This window comes from Stegodyphus dumicola, chromosome X1 (assembly GCF_044657685.1).
Source record: "Stegodyphus dumicola isolate Sdum_Otavi_A_Nest chromosome X1, ASM4465768v1".
Classification (NCBI taxonomy): Eukaryota; Metazoa; Arthropoda; class Arachnida; order Araneae; family Eresidae; genus Stegodyphus; species Stegodyphus dumicola.
In genome coordinates, this window is record NC_140780.1 from 81,888,146 (window position 1) to 81,907,034 (window position 18,889).

General features: G+C 34.3%; 1 protein-coding gene across 11 annotated transcripts in view; it reads right to left on the bottom strand.

The window, feature by feature from the left end:
* Positions 1-18,889, bottom strand: part of LOC118201164 (uncharacterized) — a 96,238-nt gene that overhangs the window by 12,749 nt on the left and 64,600 nt on the right. Inside the window, exons 7-14 of one of the 11 annotated variants that reach the window (XM_085807776.1) lie at positions 17,822-17,908; positions 15,423-15,509; positions 13,031-13,117; positions 10,647-10,733; positions 8,254-8,340; positions 5,847-5,933; positions 3,455-3,541; positions 1,014-1,100 (exon numbers count right to left, since the gene is read on the bottom strand). In XM_085807776.1, the coding sequence (XP_085663902.1) occupies positions 1,014-1,100; positions 3,455-3,541; positions 5,847-5,933; positions 8,254-8,340; positions 10,647-10,733; positions 13,031-13,117; positions 15,423-15,509; positions 17,822-17,908 (696 nt within the window). The remainder of the gene's footprint in view (positions 1-1,013; positions 1,101-3,454; positions 3,542-5,846; positions 5,934-8,253; positions 8,341-10,646; positions 10,734-13,030; positions 13,118-15,422; positions 15,510-17,821; positions 17,909-18,889) is intronic. The other 10 variants (XM_085807783.1, XM_085807780.1, XM_085807782.1 and 7 more) reach the window with 10 other exon arrangements.

Consider the following 18,889-nt stretch of genomic DNA (forward strand, 5'->3'; position numbering starts at 1 on the left):
TAACTTAGTTTTTCACTGTTACTTAGAAAATAGTCAGCGCTGGGACTGACCCTGTGGATCTCTTCGTGATGGTCGCCCGCCGGTCCCTGTGCTGACGAGCAATCTGTGAGGGAAGTTTTCCCTCTGTGGGGATCGGGAGGGATGATGCCTACCAGATCGGTCCTAAAGTCGTGGCTCAATTAAACCTTGAAAGGGAGATCCTATCTCCCAGGACAAAGGCTGCTTCCTTGATGTTAATGTTAATGTATACGGATACCTATCTATAAATAAACTCGTACCCCATTCATTGAAAAACACTGTGGGGAATATGGGGGGATCATAGAATCTTCACATTTTACATATTGTGGCGAGACCGTTTTCTGACATGCACTAGGAGTCTGGTTTTAATTCAGTTAATGCAAATGCAACACAGTTGATAGAATTCATCACTGAGAAATTCTTCCATCCATCAATGACTGGCATTTCATCATTCGAATGTGTTGAAATGTTCATTTTATGTAAAGTTTTAAATGCCACATTTACACAGTCATCTAACAGTTGTAATAAAGATATGGTGTTCAATAGCAGAAGTAGAATTTGTATATTTTTGGGTGTTCAAAAACAGAATAGACAAATGTACTGTTGAAAAATTAGATGAACTTTAAATTTGAAACACTTCACACTCATATAATGTCAAACTTCTGGTGTGAAACACTTGTTGAACCAGCACGTAACGGTAGCAGTGGCCACCCAAGCTCCATTCAATGAACAGGCAGCTTACAGATATCTATATTTTTCATTGAAAAAGGTTCAGGGTTCGATTTACCAGAAATTGTTTCAACATACAATATCCTCAAGCACTGGAACAAAATAATATGGTGACAATCTTTAGCTGCCTTTGTTTCAACATACAATATCCTCAAGCACTGGAACAAAATAATATGGTGACAATCTTTAGCTGCCTTTGAGCCACCAGTAGTTTTTTGGATTTAGCTACACTAATTTTCTCTTACTTCAAACTAAGTTTCACTTACTTCATCACTCATTCTGGAAGTTTCTCCAAATGGCCCACCAGTTCCAAACTTCAACATTCTTCTTTCTAGTTTTTCTTTTTCTTCCATCTAAATCACAAAATTAAATCCTTAATTTACTCATTAAATGCTTACTTTACTTCAGTTTACAAACTCAAAAAATTACATGACAAAAAAAACTGTTATACTGATAATGACAAATAAGCCTCACACATCAATAATTCAGACAAAGATGTTTACACCCTAAACACTGTCGACATTAATTATCAGATCGTATTTGATTTTCATGAATTTAGCATAATCTCATCACATTCATTTCTATAACGCATTGTTCCTTACAGCCTATCATTCATGAACATTTTGGTAATTTAAAGTGTGGTATTAGTGACACATATGTGAGCTTGCATAAAAACAAAAACGATAGGGTATACAACAAACAAATGTATCTCATTTAAAGGAAAATGTATACCTTAATACAAGACAGATTTACATGTAATACAATAAACAATAATACACTTTTATTTTTACATATGTTCCTGAAGAATACATGTAAAAAAAAGGAAATGGGTTCTGTGCATAAGTCAGAAGAAAATAAATTCAAGTCTGAAAATATTCAGTTTAAGCTTATTATTTTATTTCAACAAAACAAATACACATAAGTAATGAAAATATATTGAAGTAAATTCACTTTTGAAACGAAAAAATTCTTCACTTTTTTTTTTTTTGGTTCATTTGCTCGTAAGATATTGGTTCAGTTTCTGACAATGAATCATGAATACCAATGGAATATCGCTGCTATCAACAGAAATCTTGTGGATATCAACTTCTTCCTCTATTAATGAAATTATTTCTGTGACCTCAAAAAATATCAGCATGTGCTTCCCCTAGTGCTGTTCCCTCAATTTTACAAATGAATTCAATTATTAATCACTATGTTCATGCTTCAGATAGGCCATTATATAATTTTCAGTAAAAGGCCGTCCACAACTGCAGTTCATGTTGAAAAAAAAATCACTATCCCATTTTCTGGGCTAATTGCAGTCCTTCTTTTATTAAATCTGCATTCAGAAATGGATCTCTTTTTTTTTTTGTTTTGTTCTTTTTCATTATTAGAATGTTGCGTGGAATTACGAGTCTCAAGAACAACCTCTAATATTTCGTTTTCATTTCAGGCTTTGTCAACTCAGCATTCATGAACAGCTTCAAATAATGCATCACCAAATTTTTCTCCACCAACTGTGTGTGACAATGGACTGATATTGGGAAAATAATTTAGCTGTGGGGACATTGCATGGTGGATGGTGAAGCTGGTCTGGGAGGATATGATTCCTTTCGGTCGGTGTGGAGGGATGTATGATCTCTGGTTTTGGCAATACTGTCCTGGAATTGAGTACCGCGAAAGGGAGTGGTGCCCCGATCTTTGGGAAATTTTAACTTAGTTTTTCACTGTTACTTAGAAAATAGTCAGCGCTGGGACTGACCCTGTGGATCTCTTCGTGATGGTCGCCCGCCGGTCCCTGCGCTGACGAGCAATCTGTGAGGGAAGTTTTCCCTCTGTGGGGATCGGGAGGGATGATGCCTACCAGATCGGTCCTAAAGTCGTGGCTCAATTAAACCTTGAAAGGGAGATTCTATCTCCCAGGACAAAGGCTGCTTCCTTGATGTTAATGTTAATGTATACGGATACCTATCTATAAATAAACTCGTACCCCATTCATTGAAAAACACTGTGGGGAATATGGGGGGATCATAGAATCTTCACATTTTACATATTGTGGCGAGACCGTTTTCTGACATGCACTAGGAGTCTGGTTTTAATTCAGTTAATGCAAATGCAACACAGTTGATAGAATTCATCACTGAGAAATTCTTCCATCCATCAATGACTGGCATTTCATCATTCGAATGTGTTGAAATGTTCATTTTATGTAAAGTTTTAAATGCCACATTTACACAGTCATCTAACAGTTGTAATAAAGATATCGTATTCAATAGCAGAAGTAGAATTTGTATATTTTTGGGTGTTCAAAGACAGAATAGACAAATGTACTGTTGAAAAATTAGATGAACTTTAAATTTGAAACACTTCACACTCATATAATGTCAAACTTCTGGTGTGAAACACTTGTTGAACCAGCACGTAACGGTAGCAGTGGCCACCCAAGCTCCATTCAATGAACAGGCAGCTTACAGATATCTATATTTTTCATTGAAAAAGGTTCAGGGTTCGATTTACCAGAAATTGTTTCAACATACAATATCCTCAAGCACTGGAACAAAATAATATGGTGACAATCTTTAGCTGCCTTTGTTTCAACATACAATATCCTCAAGCACTGGAACAAAATAATATGGTGACAATCTTTAGCTGCCTTTGAGCCACCAGTAGTTTTTTGGATTTAGCTACACTAATTTTCTCATACTTCAAACTAAGTTTCACTTACTTCATCATTCATTCTGGAAGCTTCTCCAAATGGCCCACCAGTTCCAAACTTCAACTTTCTTCTTTCTAGTTTTTCTTTTTCTTCCATCTAAATCACAAAATTAAATCCTTAATTTACTCATTAAATGCTTACTTTACTTCAGTTTACAAACTCAAAAAATTACATAACAAAAAAAACTGTTATACTGATAATGACAAATAAGCCTCACACATCAATAATTCAGACAAAGATGTTTACACCCTAAACACTGTCGACATTAATTATCAGATCGTATTTGATTTTCATGAATTTAGCATAATCTCATCACATTCATTTCTATAACGCATTGTTCCTTACAGCCTATCATTCATGAACATTTTGGTAATTTAAAGTGTGGTATTAGTGACACATATGTGAGCTTGCATAAAAACAAAAACGATAGGGTATACAACAAACAAATGTATCTCATTTAAAGGAAAATGTATACCTTAATACAAGACAGATTTACATGTAATACAATAAACAATAATACACTTTTATTTTTACATATGTTCCTGAAGAATACATGTAAAAAAAAGGAAATGGGTTCTGTGCATAAGTCAGAAGAAAATAAATTCAAGTCTGAAAATATTCAGTTTAAAATTATTATTTTATTTCAACAAAACAAATACACATAAGTAATGAAAATATATTGAAGTAAATTCACTTTTGAAACGAAAAAATTCTTCACTTTTTTTTTTTTTTTTTTGGTTCATTTGCTCGTAAGATATTGGTTCAGTTTCTGACAATGAATCATGCATACCAATGGAAGATCGCTGCTATCAACAGAAATCTTGTGGATATCAACTTCTTCCTCTATTAATGAAATTATTTCTGTGACCTCAAAAAATATCAGCATGTGCTTCCCCTAGTGCTGTTCCCTCAATTTTACAAATGAATTCAATTATTAATCACTATGTTCATGCTTCAGATAGGCCATTATATAATTTTCAGTAAAAGGCTGTCCACAACTGCAGTTCATGTTGAAAAAAAAATCACTATCCCATTTTCTGGGCTAATTGCAGTCCTTCTTTTATTAAATCTGCATTCAGAAATGGATCTCTTTTTTTTTTTTTTTTTTTTTTTTTGTTTTCTTCTTTTTCATTATTAGAATGTTGCAAGGAATTACGAGTCTCAAGAACAACCTCTAATATTTCGTTTTCATTTCAGGCTTTGTCAACTCAGCATTCATGAACAGCTTCAAATAATGCATCACCAAATTTTTCTCCACCAACTGTGTGTGACAATGGACTGATATTGGGAAATTCATTTAGCTGTGGGGACATTACATGGTAGATGGTGAAGCTGGTCTGGGAGGATATGATTCCTTTCGGTCGGTGTGGAGGGATGTATGATCTCTGGTTTTGGCAATACTGTCCTGGAATTGAGTACCGCGAAAGGGAGTGGTGCCCCGATCTTTGGGAAATTTTAACTTAGTTTTTCACTGTTACTTAGAAAATAGTCAGCGTTGGGACTGACCATGTGGATCTCTTCATGATGGTCGCCCGCCGGTCCCTGCGCTGACGAGCAATCTGTGAGGGAAGCTTTCCCTCTGTGGGGATCGGGAGGGATGATGCCTACCAGATCGGTCCTAAAGTCGTGGCTCAATTAAACCTTGAAAGGGAGATCCTATCTCCCAGGACAAAGGCTGCTTCCTTGATGTTAATGTTAATGTACACGGATACTTATCTATAAATAAACTCGTACCCCATTCATTGAAAAACACTGTGGGAAATATGGGGGGATCATAGAATCTTCACCTTTTACATATTGTGGCGAGACCGTTTTCTGACATGCACTAGGAGTCTGGCTTTAATTCAGTTAATGCAAATGCAACACAATTGATAGAATTCATCACTGAGAAATTCTTCCATCCATCAATGACTGGCATTTCATCATTCGAATGTGTTGAAATGTTCATTTTATGTAAAGTTTTAAATGCCACATTTACACAGTCATCTAACAGTTGTAATAAAGATATTGTATTCGATAGCAGAAGTAGAACTTCTATATTTGGGTGCTCAAAAAGAGAATAAACAAATGTACTGTTGAAAAATCAGATGAACTTTAAATTTGAAACACTTCACACTCATATAATGTCAAACTTCTGGTGTGAAACACTTGTTGAACCAGCACGTAACGGTAGCAGTGGCCACCCAAGCTCCATTCAATGAACAGGCAGCTTACAGATATCTATATTTTTCATTGAAAAAGGTTCAGGGTTCGATTTACCAGAAATTGTTTCAACATACAGTATCCTCAAGCACTGGAACAAAATAATATGGTGACAATCTTTAGCTGCCTTTGAGCCACCAGTAGTTTTTTGGATTTAGCTACACTAATTTTCTCTTACTTCAAACTAAGTTTCACTTACTTCATCACTCATTCTGGAAGTTTCTACAAATGGCCCACCAGTTCCAAACTTCAACTTTCTTCTTTCTAGTTTTTCTTTTTCTTCCATCTAAATCACAAAATTAAATCCTTAATTTACTCATTAAATGCTTACTTTACTTCAGTTTACAAACTCAAAAAATTACATAACAAAAAAAACTGTTACACTGATAATGACAAATAAGCCTCACACATCAATAATTCAGACAAAGATGTTTACACCCTAAACACTGTCGACATTAATTATCAGATCGTATTTGATTTTCATGAATTTAGCATAATCTCATCACATTCATTTCTATAACGCATTGTTTCTTACAGCCTATCATTCATGAACATTTTGGTAATTTAAAGTGTGGTATTAGTGACACATATGTGAGCTCGCATAAAAACAAAAACGACAGGGTGTACAACAAACAAATGTATCTCATTTAAAGGAAAATGTATACCTTAATACAAGACAGATTTACATGTAATACAATAAACAATAATACACTTTTATTTTTACATATGTTCCTGAAGAATACATGTAAAATAAAGGAAATGGGTTCTGGGCATAAGTCAGAAGAAAATAAATTCAAGTCTGAAAATATTCAGTTTAAGCTTATTATTTTATTTCAACAAAATAAATACACATAAGTAATGAAAATATATTGAAGTAAATTCACTTTTGAAACGAAAAAATTCTTCACTTTTTTTTTTTTTTTTTTTTTTTTTGGTTCATTTGCTCGTAAGATATTGGTTCAGTTTCTGACAATGAATCATGCATACCAATGGAAGATCGCTGCTATCAACAGAAATCTTGTGGATATCAACTTCTTCCTCTATTAATGAAATTATTTCTGTGACCTCAAAAAATATCAGCATGTGCTTCCCCTAGTGCTGTTCCCTCAATTTTACAAATGAATTCAATTATTAATCACTATGTTCATGCTTCAGATAGGCCATAATATAATTTTCAGTAAAAGGCTGTCCACAACTGCAGTTCATGTTGAAAAAAAATCACTATCCCATTTTCTGGGCTAATTGCAGTCCTTCTTTTATTAAATCTGCATTCAGAAATGGATCTCTGTTTTTTTTTTTTTTTTTGTTTTGTTTTGTTTTGTTTTGTTCTTTTTCATTATTAGAATGTTGCGTGGATTTACGAGTCTCAAGAACAACCTCTAATGTTTCGTTTTCATTTCAGGCTTTGTCAACTCAGCATTCATGAACAGCTTCAAATAATGCATCACCAAATTTTTCTCCACCAACTGTGTGTGACAATGGACTGATATTTGGAAATTCATTTAGCTGTGGGGACATTACATGGTGGATGGTGAGGCTGGTCTGGGAGGATATGATTCCTTTCGGTCGGTGTGGAGGGATGTATGATCTCTGGTTTTGGCAATACTGTCCTGGAATTGAGTACCGCGAAAGGGAGTGGTGCCCCGATCTTTGTTAAATTTTAACTTAGTTTTTCACTGTTAGTTACAAAATATTCAGCGTTGGGACTGACCCTGTGATCTCTTCGTGATGGTCGCCTGCCGGTCCCTGCGCTGACGAGCAATCTGTGAGGGAAGTTTTCCCTCTGTGGGGATCGGGAGGGATGATGCCTACCAGATCGGTCCTAAAGTCGTGGCTCAATTAAACCTTGAAAGGGAGATCCTATCTCCCAGGACAAAGGTGGCTTCCTTGATGTTAATGTTAATGTATACGGATACTTATCTATAAACAAACTCGTACCCCATTCATTGAAAAACACTGTGGGGAATATGGGGGATCATAGAATCTTCACCTTTTACATATTGTAGCGACACCGTTTTCTAACGTGCACTAGGAATTGCTGGCTTTAATTCAGTTAATGCAAATGCAACACAGTTTATAGAATTCATCACTGAGAAATTCTTCCATTCATCAATGACTCGCATTTCATCATTCGAATATGTTGAAATGTTCATTTTATGTAAAGTTTTAAACGCCACATTTACACAGTCATCTAACAGTTGTAATAAAGATATCGTATTCGATAGCAGAAGTAGAATTTGTATATTTGGGTGTTCAAAAACAGAATAAACAAATGTACTGTTGAAAAATCAGATGAACTTTAAATTTGAAACACTTCACACTCATATAATGTCAAACTTCTGGTGTTAAACACTTGTTGAACCAGCACGTAACGGTAGCAGTGGCCACTCAAGCACCATTCAATGAACATGCAGCTTACAGATATCTATATTTTTCACTGAAAAAGGTTCAGGGTTCCATTTACCAGAAATGGTTTCAACATACAATATCCTCAAGCACTGGAACAAAATAATATGGTCGCAATCTTTAGCTGTCTTTGAGCCACCAGTAGTTTTTTGGATTTAGCTACACTAATTTTCTCTTACTTCAAACTAAATTTCACTTACTTCATCACTCATTCTGGAAGATTCTGCCAATGGCCCACCAATTCCAAACTTCAACATTCTTCTTTCTAGTTTTTCTTTTTCTTCCATCTAAATCACAAAATTTAATCTTTAATTTACTCATTAAATGCTTACTTTACTTCAGTTTACAAACTCAAAAAATTACATAACAAAAAAAAACTGTTATACTGATAATAACAAATAAGTCTCACACATCAATAATTCAGACAAAGATGTTTACACCCTAAACACTGTCGACATTAATTATCAGATCGTATCTGATTTTCATGAATTTAGCATAATTTCATCACATTCATTTCTATAACGCACTGTTCCTTACAGCCTATCATTCATGAACATTTTGGTAATTTAAAGTGTGGTATTATTGACACATATGTGAGCTCGCATAAAAACAAAAATGATAGGGTGTACAACAAACAAATGTATCTCATTTAAACAAAAATGTATACCTTAATACAAGACAGGTTTACATGTAATACAATAAACAATAATACACTTTTATTTTTACATATGTTCCTGAAGAACACATGTAAAAAAAAAAAAGGAAATGGGTTCTGTGCATAAGTCAGAAGAAAATAAATTTAAGTCTGAAAGTATTCAGTTTAAGCTTATTATTTTATTTCAACAAAACAAATACACATAAGTAATGAAAATATATTGAAGTAAATTCACATTTGAAACGAAAAAATTTTTCTTTTTTCTTTTTTTTTTTTTTTTTTTTTTTGGTTTATTTGCTCGTAAGATATCACTTCAGTTTCTGACAATGAATCATGCATACCAATGGAATATCGCTGCTATCAACAGAAATCTTGTGGATATCAACTTCTTCCTCTATTAATGAAATTATTTCTGTGACCTCAAAAAATATCAGCATGTGCTTCCCCTAGTGCTGTTCCCTCAATTTTACAAATGAATTCAATTATTAATCACTATGTTCATGCTTCAGATAGGCCATTATATAATTTTCAGTAAAAGGTTGTCCACAACTGCAGTTCATGTTGAAACAAAACCACTATCCCATTTTCTGGGCTAGTTGCAGTCCTTCTTTTATTAAATCTGCATTCAGAAATGGATCTTTTTTTTTTTTCTTTTGTTCTTTTTCATTATTAGAATGTTGCGTGGAATTACGAGTCTCAAGAACAACCTCTAATATTTCGTTTTCATTTCAGGCTTTGTCAACTCAGCATTCATGAACAGCTTCAAATAATGCATCACCAAATTTTTCTCCACCAACTGTGTGTGACAATGGACTGATATTGGGAAATTCATTTAGCTGTGGGCACATTACATGGTGGATGGTGAGGCTGGTCTGGGAGGATATGATTCCTTTCGGTCGGTGTGGAGGGATGTTATGATCTCTGGTTTTGGCAATACTGTCCTGGAATTGAGTACCGCGAAAGGGAGTGGTGCCCCGATCTTTGGGAAATTTTAACTTAGTTTTTCACTGTTACTTAGAAAATAGTCAGCGTTGGGACTGACCATGTGGATCTCTTCATGATGGTCGCCCGCCGGTCCCTGCGCTGACGAGCAATCTGTGAGGGAAGTTTTCCCTCTGTGGGGATCGGGAGGGATGATGCCTACCAGATCGGTCCTAAAGTCGTGGCTCAATTAAACCTTGAACGGGAGATCCTATCTCCCAGGACAAAGGCTGCTTCCTTGATGTTAATGTTAATGTATACGGATACCTATCTATAAACAAACTCGTACCCCATTCATTGAAAAACACTGTGGGGAATATGGGGGATCATAGAATCTTCACCTTTTACATATTGTAGCCAGACCGTTTTCTGACGTGCACTAGGAATTGCTGGCTTTAATTCAGTTAATGCAAATGCAACACAGTTTATAGAATTCATCACTGAGAAATTCTTCCATTCATCAATGACTCGCATTTCATCATTCGAATATGTTGAAATGTTCATTTTATGTAAAGTTTTAAACGCCACATTTACACAGTCATCTAACAGTTGTAATAAAAATATCGTATTCGATAGCAGAAGTAGAATTTGTATATTTGGGTGTTCAAAAACAGAATAAACAAATGTACTGTTGAAAAATCAGATGAACTTTAAATTTGAAACACTTCACACTCATATAATGTCAAACTTCTGGTGTGAAACACTTGTTGAACCAGCACGTAATGGTAGCAGTGGCCACACAAGCTCCATTCAATGAACAGGCAGCTTACAGATATCTATATTTTTCATTGAAAAAGGTTCAGGGTTCGATTTACCAGAAATGGTTTCAACATACAATATCCTCAAGCACTGGAACAAAATAATATGGTCACAATCTTTAGCTGCCTTTGAGCCACCAGTAGTTTTTTGGATTTAGCTACACTAATTTTCTCTTACTTCAAACTAAATTTCACTTACTTCATCACTCATTCTGGAGGTTTCTGCAAATGGCCCACCAGTTCCAAACTTCAACTTTCTTCTTTCTAGTTTTTCTTTTTCTTCCATCTAAATCACAAAATTAAATCCTTAATTTACTCATTAAATGCTTACTTTACTTCAGTTTACAAACTCAAAAAATTACATAACAAAAAAAACTGTTATACTGATAATGACATATAAGCCTCACACATCAATAATTCAGACAAAGTTGTTTACCTAAACACTGTCGACATTAATTATCAGATCGTATTTGATTTTCATGAATTCAGCATAATCTCATCACATTCATTTCTATAACGCACTGTTCCTTACAGCCTATCATTCATTAACATTTTGGTAATTTAAAGTGTGGTATTAGTGACACATATGTGAGCTCGCATAAAAACAAAAACGACAGGGTGTACAACAAACAAATGTATCTCATTTAAAGGAAAATGTATACCTTAATACAAGACAGATTTACATGTAATACAATAAACAATAATACACTTTTATTTTTACATATGTTCCTGAAGAGTACATGTAAAAAAAAAAAAGGAATGGGTTCTGTGCATAAGTCAGAAGAAAATAAATTTAAGTCTGAAAATATTCAGTTTAAGCTTATTATTTTATTTCAACAAAACAAATACACATAAGTAATGAAAATGTATTGAAGTAAATTCACTTTTGAAACGAAAAAATTCTTCACCTTTTTTTTTTTTTTGGTTCATTTGCTCGTAAGATATTGGTTCAGTTTCTGACAATCAATCATGCATACCAATGGAATATCGCTGCTATCAACAGAAATCTTGTGGATATCAACTTCTTCCTCTATTAATGAAATTATTTCTGTGACCTCAAAAAATATCAGCATGTGCTTCCCCTAATGCTGTTCCCTCAATTTTACAAATGAATTCAATTATTAATCACTATGTTCATGCTTCAGATAGGCCATAATATAATTTTCAGTAAAAGGCTGTCCACAACTGCAGTTCATGTTGAAAAAAAAATCACTATCCCATTTTCTGGGCTAATTGCAGTCCTTCTTTTATTAAATCTGCATTCAGAAATGGATCTCTTTTTTTTTTTTTTTTTTTTGTTTTCTTCTTTTTCATTATTAGAATGTTGCAAGGAATTACGAGTCTCAAGAACAACCTCTAATATTTCGTTTTCATTTCAGGCTTTGTCAACTCAGCATTCATGAACAGCTTCAAATAATGCATCACCAAATTTTTCTCCACCAACTGTGTGTGACAATGGACTGATATTTGGAAATTCATTTAGCTGTGGGGACATTACATGGTGGATGGTGAGGCTGGTCTGGGAGGATATGATTCCTTTCGGTCGGTGTGGAGGGATGTATGATCTCTGGTTTTGGCAATACTGTCCTGGAATTGAGTACCGCGAAAGGGAGTGGTGCCCCGATCTTTGTTAAATTTTAACTTAGTTTTTCACTGTTAGTTACAAAATATTCAGCGTTGGGACTGACCCTGTGATCTCTTCGTGATGGTCGCCTGCCGGTCCCTGCGCTGACGAGCAATCTGTGAGGGAAGTTTTCCCTCTGTGGGGATCGGGAGGGATGATGCCTACCAGATCGGTCCTAAAGTCGTGGCTCAATTAAACCTTGAAAGGGAGATCCTATCTCCCAGGACAAAGGCTGCTTCCTTGATGTTAATGTTAATGTATACGGATACTTATCTATAAACAAACTCGTACCCCATTCATTGAAAAACACTGTGGGGAATATGGGGGATCATAGAATCTTCACCTTTTACATATTGTAGCGACACCGTTTTCTAACGTGCACTAGGAATTGCTGGCTTTAATTCAGTTAATGCAAATGCAACACAGTTTATAGAATTCATCACTGAGAAATTCTTCCATTCATCAATGACTCGCATTTCATCATTCGAATATGTTGAAATGTTCATTTTATGTAAAGTTTTAAACGCCACATTTACACAGTCATCTAACAGTTGTAATAAAGATATCGTATTCGATAGCAGAAGTAGAATTTGTATATTTGGGTGTTCAAAAACAGAATAAACAAATGTACTGTTGAAAAATCAGATGAACTTTAAATTTGAAACACTTCACACTCATATAATGTCAAACTTCTGGTGTTAAACACTTGTTGAACCAGCACGTAACGGTAGCAGTGGCCACTCAAGCACCATTCAATGAACATGCAGCTTACAGATATCTATATTTTTCACTGAAAAAGGTTCAGGGTTCGATTTACCAGAAATGGTTTCAACATACAATATCCTCAAGCACTGGAACAAAATAATATGGTCGCAATCTTTAGCTGCCTTTGAGCCACCAGTAGTTTTTTGGATTTAGCTACACTAATTTTCTCTTACTTCAAACTAAATTTCACTTACTTCATCACTCATTCTGGAAGATTCTGCCAATGGCCCACCAATTCCAAACTTCAACATTCTTCTTTCTAGTTTTTCTTTTTCTTCCATCTAAATCACAAAATTTAATCCTTAATTTACTCATTAAATGCTTACTTTACTTCAGTTTACAAACTCAAAAAATTACATAACAAAAAAAAAACTGTTATACTGATAATAACAAATAAGTCTCACACATCAATAATTCAGACAAAGATGTTTACACCCTAAACACTGTCGACATTAATTATCAGATCGTATCTGATTTTCATGAATTTAGCATAATTTCATCACATTCATTTCTATAACGCACTGTTCCTTACAGCCTATCATTCATGAACATTTTGGTAATTTAAAGTGTGGTATTATTGACACATATGTGAGCTCGCATGAAAACAAAAATGATAGGGTGTACAACAAACAAATGTATCTCATTTAAACAAAAATGTATACCTTAATACAAGACAGGTTTACATGTAATACAATAAACAATAATACACTTTTATTTTTACATATGTTCCTGAAGAACACATGTAAAAAAAAAAAAAGGAAATGGGTTCTGTGCATAAGTCAGAAGAAAATAAATTTAAGTCTGAAAGTATTCAGTTTAAGCTTATTATTTTATTTCAACAAAACAAATACACATAAGTAATGAAAATATATTGAAGTAAATTCACATTTGAAACGAAAAAATTCTTCACTTTTTCTTTTTTTTTTTTTTTTTTTTGGTTCATTTGCTCGTAAGATATTGGTTCAGTTTCTGACAATGAATCATGCATACCAATGGAATATCGCTGCTATCAACAGAAATCTTGTGGATATCAACTTCTTCCTCTATTAATGAAATTATTTCTGTGACCTCAAAAAATATCAGCATGTGCTTCCCCTAGTGCTGTTCCCTCAATTTTACAAATGAATTCAATTATTAATCACTATGTTCATGCTTCAGATAGGCCATTATATAATTTTCAGTAAAAGGTTGTCCACAACTGCAGTTCATGTTGAAACAAAACCACTATCCCATTTTCTGGGCTAGTTGCAGTCCTTCTTTTATTAAATCCGCATTCAGAAATGGATCTTTTTTTTTTTCTTTTGTTCTTTTTCATTATTAGAATGTTGCGTGGAATTACGAGTCTCAAGAACAACCTCTAATATTTCGTTTTCATTTCAGGCTTTGTCAACTCAGCATTCATGAACAGCTTCAAATAATGCATCACCAAATTTTTCTCCACCAACTGTGTGTGACAATGGACTGATATTGGGAAATTCATTTAGCTGTGGGCACATTACATGGTGGATGGTGAGGCTGGTCTGGGAGGATATGATTCCTTTCGGTCGGTGTGGAGGGATGTTATGATCTCTGGTTTTGGCAATACTGTCCTGGAATTGAGTACCGCGAAAGGGAGTGGTGCCCCGATCTTTGGGAAATTTTAACTTAGTTTTTCACTGTTACTTAGAAAATAGTCAGCGTTGGGACTGACCATGTGGATCTCTTCATGATGGTCGCCCGCCGGTCCCTGCGCTGACGAGCAATCTGTGAGGGAAGTTTTCCCTCTGTGGGGATCGGGAGGGATGATGCCTACCAGATCGGTCCTAAAGTCGTGGCTCAATTAAACCTTGAACGGGAGATCCTATCTCCCAGGACAAAGGCTGCTTCCTTGATGTTAATGTTAATGTATACGGATACCTATCTATAAACAAACTCGTACCCCATTCATTGAAAAACACTGTGGGGAATATGGGGGATCATAGAATCTTCACCTTTTACATATTGTAGCCAGACCGTTTTCTGACGTGCACTAGGAATTGCTGGCTTTAATTCAGTTAATGCAAATGCAACACAGTTTATAGAATTCATCACTGAGAAATTCTTCCATTCATCAATGACTCGCATTTCATCATTCGAATATGTTGAAATGTTCATTTTATGTAAAGTTTTAAACGCCACATTTACACAGTCATCTAACAGTTGTAATAAAAATATCGTATTCGATAGCAGAAGTAGAATTTGTATATTTGGGTGTTCAAAAACAGAATAAACAAATGTACTGTTGAAAAATCAGATGAACTTTAAATTTGAAACACTTCACACTCATATAATGTCAAACTTCTGGTGTGAAACACTTGTTGAACCAGCACGTAATGGTAGCAGTGGCCACACAAGCTCCATTCAATGAACAGGCAGCTTACAGATATCTATATTTTTCATTGAAAAAGGTTCAGGGTTCGATTTACCAGAAATGGTTTCAACATACAATATCCTCAAGCACTGGAACAAAATAATATGGTCACAATCTTTAGCTGCCTTTGAGCCACCAGTAGTTTTTTGGATTTAGCTACACTAATTTTCTCTTACTTCAAACTAAATTTCACTTACTTCATCACTCATTCTGGAGGTTTCTGCAAATGGCCCACCAGTTCCAAACTTCAACTTTCTTCTTTCTAGTTTTTCTTTTTCTTCCATCTAAATCACAAAATTAAATCCTTAATTTACTCATTAAATGCTTACTTTACTTCAGTTTACAAACTCAAAAAATTACATAACAAAAAAAACTGTTATACTGATAATGACATATAAGCCTCACACATCAATAATTCAGACAAAGTTGTTTACCTAAACACTGTCGACATTAATTATCAGATCGTATTAGATTTTCATGAATTCAGCATAATCTCATCACATTCATTTCTATAACGCACTGTTCCTTACAGCCTATCATTCATTAACATTTTGGTAATTTAAAGTGTGGTATTAGTGACACATATGTGAGCTCGCATAAAAACAAAAACGACAGGGTGTACAACAAACAAATGTATCTCATTTAAAGGAAAATGTATACCTTAATACAAGACAGATTTACATGTAATACAATAAACAATAATACACTTTTATTTTTACATATGTTCCTGAAGAGTACATGTAAAAAAAAAAAAGGAATGGGTTCTGTGCATAAGTCAGAAGAAAATAAATTTAAGTCTGAAAATATTCAGTTTAAGCTTATTATTTTATTTCAACAAAACAAATACACATAAGTAATGAAAATGTATTGAAGTAAATTCACTTTTGAAACGAAAAAATTCTTCACCTTTTTTTTTTTTTTTTTGGTTCATTTGCTCGTAAGATATTGGTTCAGTTTCTGACAATCAATCATGCATACCAATGGAATATCGCTGCTATCAACAGAAATCTTGTGGATATCAACTTCTTCCTCTATTAATGAAATTATTTCTGTGACCTCAAAAAATATCAGCATGTGCTTCCCCTAATGCTGTTCCCTCAATTTTACAAATGAATTCAATTATTAATCACTATGTTCATGCTTCAGATAGGCCATAATATAATTTTCAGTAAAAGGCTGTCCACAACTGCAGTTCATGTTGAAAAAAAATCACTATCCCATTTTCTGGGCTAATTGCAGTCCTTCTTTTATTAAATCTGCATTCAGAAATGGATCTCTTTTTTTTTTTTTTTTTTTTTTTTTTTTGTTTTGTTTTGTTCTTTTTCATTATTAGAATGTTGCGTGGATTTACGAGTCTCAAGAACAACCTCTAATGTTTCGTTTTCATTTCAGGCTTTGTCAACTCAGCATTCATGAACAGCTTCAAATAATGCATCACCAAATTTTTCTCCACCAACTGTGTGTGACAATGGACTGATATTTGGAAATTCATTTAGCTGTGGGGACATTACATGGTGGATGGTGAGGCTGGTCTGGGAGGATATGATTCCTTTCGGTCGGTGTGGAGGGATGTATGATCTCTGGTTTTGGCAATACTGTCCTAGAATTGAGTACCGCGAAAGGGAGTGGTGCCCCGATCTTTGTTAAATTTTAACTTAGTTTTTCACTGTTAGTTACAAAATATTCAGCGTTGGGACTGACCCTGTGATCTCTTCGTGATGGTCGCCTGCCGGTCCCTGCGCTGACGAGCAATCTGTGAGGGAAGTTTTCCCTCTGTGGGGATCGGGAGGGATGATGCCTACCAGATCGGTCCTAAAGTCGTGGCTCAATTAAACCTTGAAAGGGAGATCCTATCTCCCAGGACAAAGGCTGCTTCCTTGATGTTAATGTTAATGTATACGGATACTTATCTATAAACAAACTCGTACCCCATTCATTGAAAAACACTGTGGGGAATATGGGGGATCATAGAATCTTCACCTTTTACATATTGTAGCGACACCGTTTTCTAACGTGCACTAGGAATTGCTGGCTTTAATTCAGTTAATGCAAATGCAACACAGTTTATAGAATTCATCACTGAGAAATTCTTCCATTCATCAATGACTCGCATTTCATCATTCGAATATGTTGAAATGTTCATTTTATGTAAAGTTTTAAACGCCACATTTACACAGTCATCTAACAGTTGTAATAAAGATATCGTATTCGATAGCAGAAGTAGAATTTGTATATTTGGGTGTTCAAAAACAGAATAAACAAATGTACTGTTGAAAAATCAGATGAACTTTAAATTTGAAACACTTCACACTCATATAATGTCAAACTTCTGGTGTTAAACACTTGTTGAACCAGCACGTAACGGTAGCAGTGGCCACTCAAGCACCATTCAATGAACATGCAGCTTACAGATATCTATATTTTTCACTGAAAAAGGTTCAGGGTTCGATTTACCAGAAATGGTTTCAACATACAATATCCTCAAGCACTGGAACAAAATAATATGGTCGCAATCTTTAGCTGCCTTTGAGCCACCAGTAGTTTTTTGGATTTAGCTACACTAATTTTCTCTTACTTCAAACTAAATTTCACTTACTTCATCACTCATTCTGGAAGATTCTGCCAATGGCCCACCAATTCCAAACTTCAACATTCTTCTTTCTAGTTTTTCTTTTTCTTCCATCTAAATCACAAAATTTAATCCTTAATTTACTCATTAAATGCTTACTTTACTTCAGTTTACAAACTCAAAAAATTACATAACAAAAAAAAACTGTTATACTGATAATAACAAATAAGTCTCACACATCAATAATTCAGACAAAGATGTTTACACCCTAAACACTGTCGACATTAATTATCAGATCGTATCTGATTTTCATGAATTTAGCATAATTTCATCACATTCATTTCTATAACGCACTGTTCCTTACAGCCTATCATTCATGAACATTTTGGTAATTTAAAGTGTGGTATTATTGACACATATGTGAGCTCGCATAAAAACAAAAATGATAGGGTGTACAACAAACAAATGTATCTGATTTAAACAAAAATGTATACCTTAATACAAGACAGGTTTACATGTAATACAATAAACAATAATACACTTTTATTTTTACATATGTTCCTGAAGAACACATGTAAAAAAAAAAAAGGAAATGGGTTCTGTGCATAAGTCAGAAGAAAATAAATTTAAGTCTGAAAGTATTCAGTTTAAGCTTATTATTTTATTTCAACAAAACAAATACACATAAGTAATGAAAATATATTGAAGTAAATTCACATTTGAAACGAAAAAATTCTTCACTTTTTCTTTTTTTTTTTTTTTTTTTTGGTTTATTTGCTCGTAAGATATCACTTCAGTTTCTGACAATGAATCATGCATACCAATGGAATATCGCTGCTATCAACAGAAATCTTGTGGATATCAACTTCTTCCTCTATTAATGAAATTATTTCTGTGACCTCAAAAAATATCAGCATGTGCTTCCCCTAGTGCTGTTCCCTCAATTTTACAAATGAATTCAATTATTAATCACTATGTTCATGCTTCAGATAGGCCATTATATAATTTTCAGTAAAAGGTTGTCCACAACTGCAGTTCATGTTGAAACAAAATCACTATCCCATTTTCTGGGCTAATTGCAGTCCTTCTTTTATT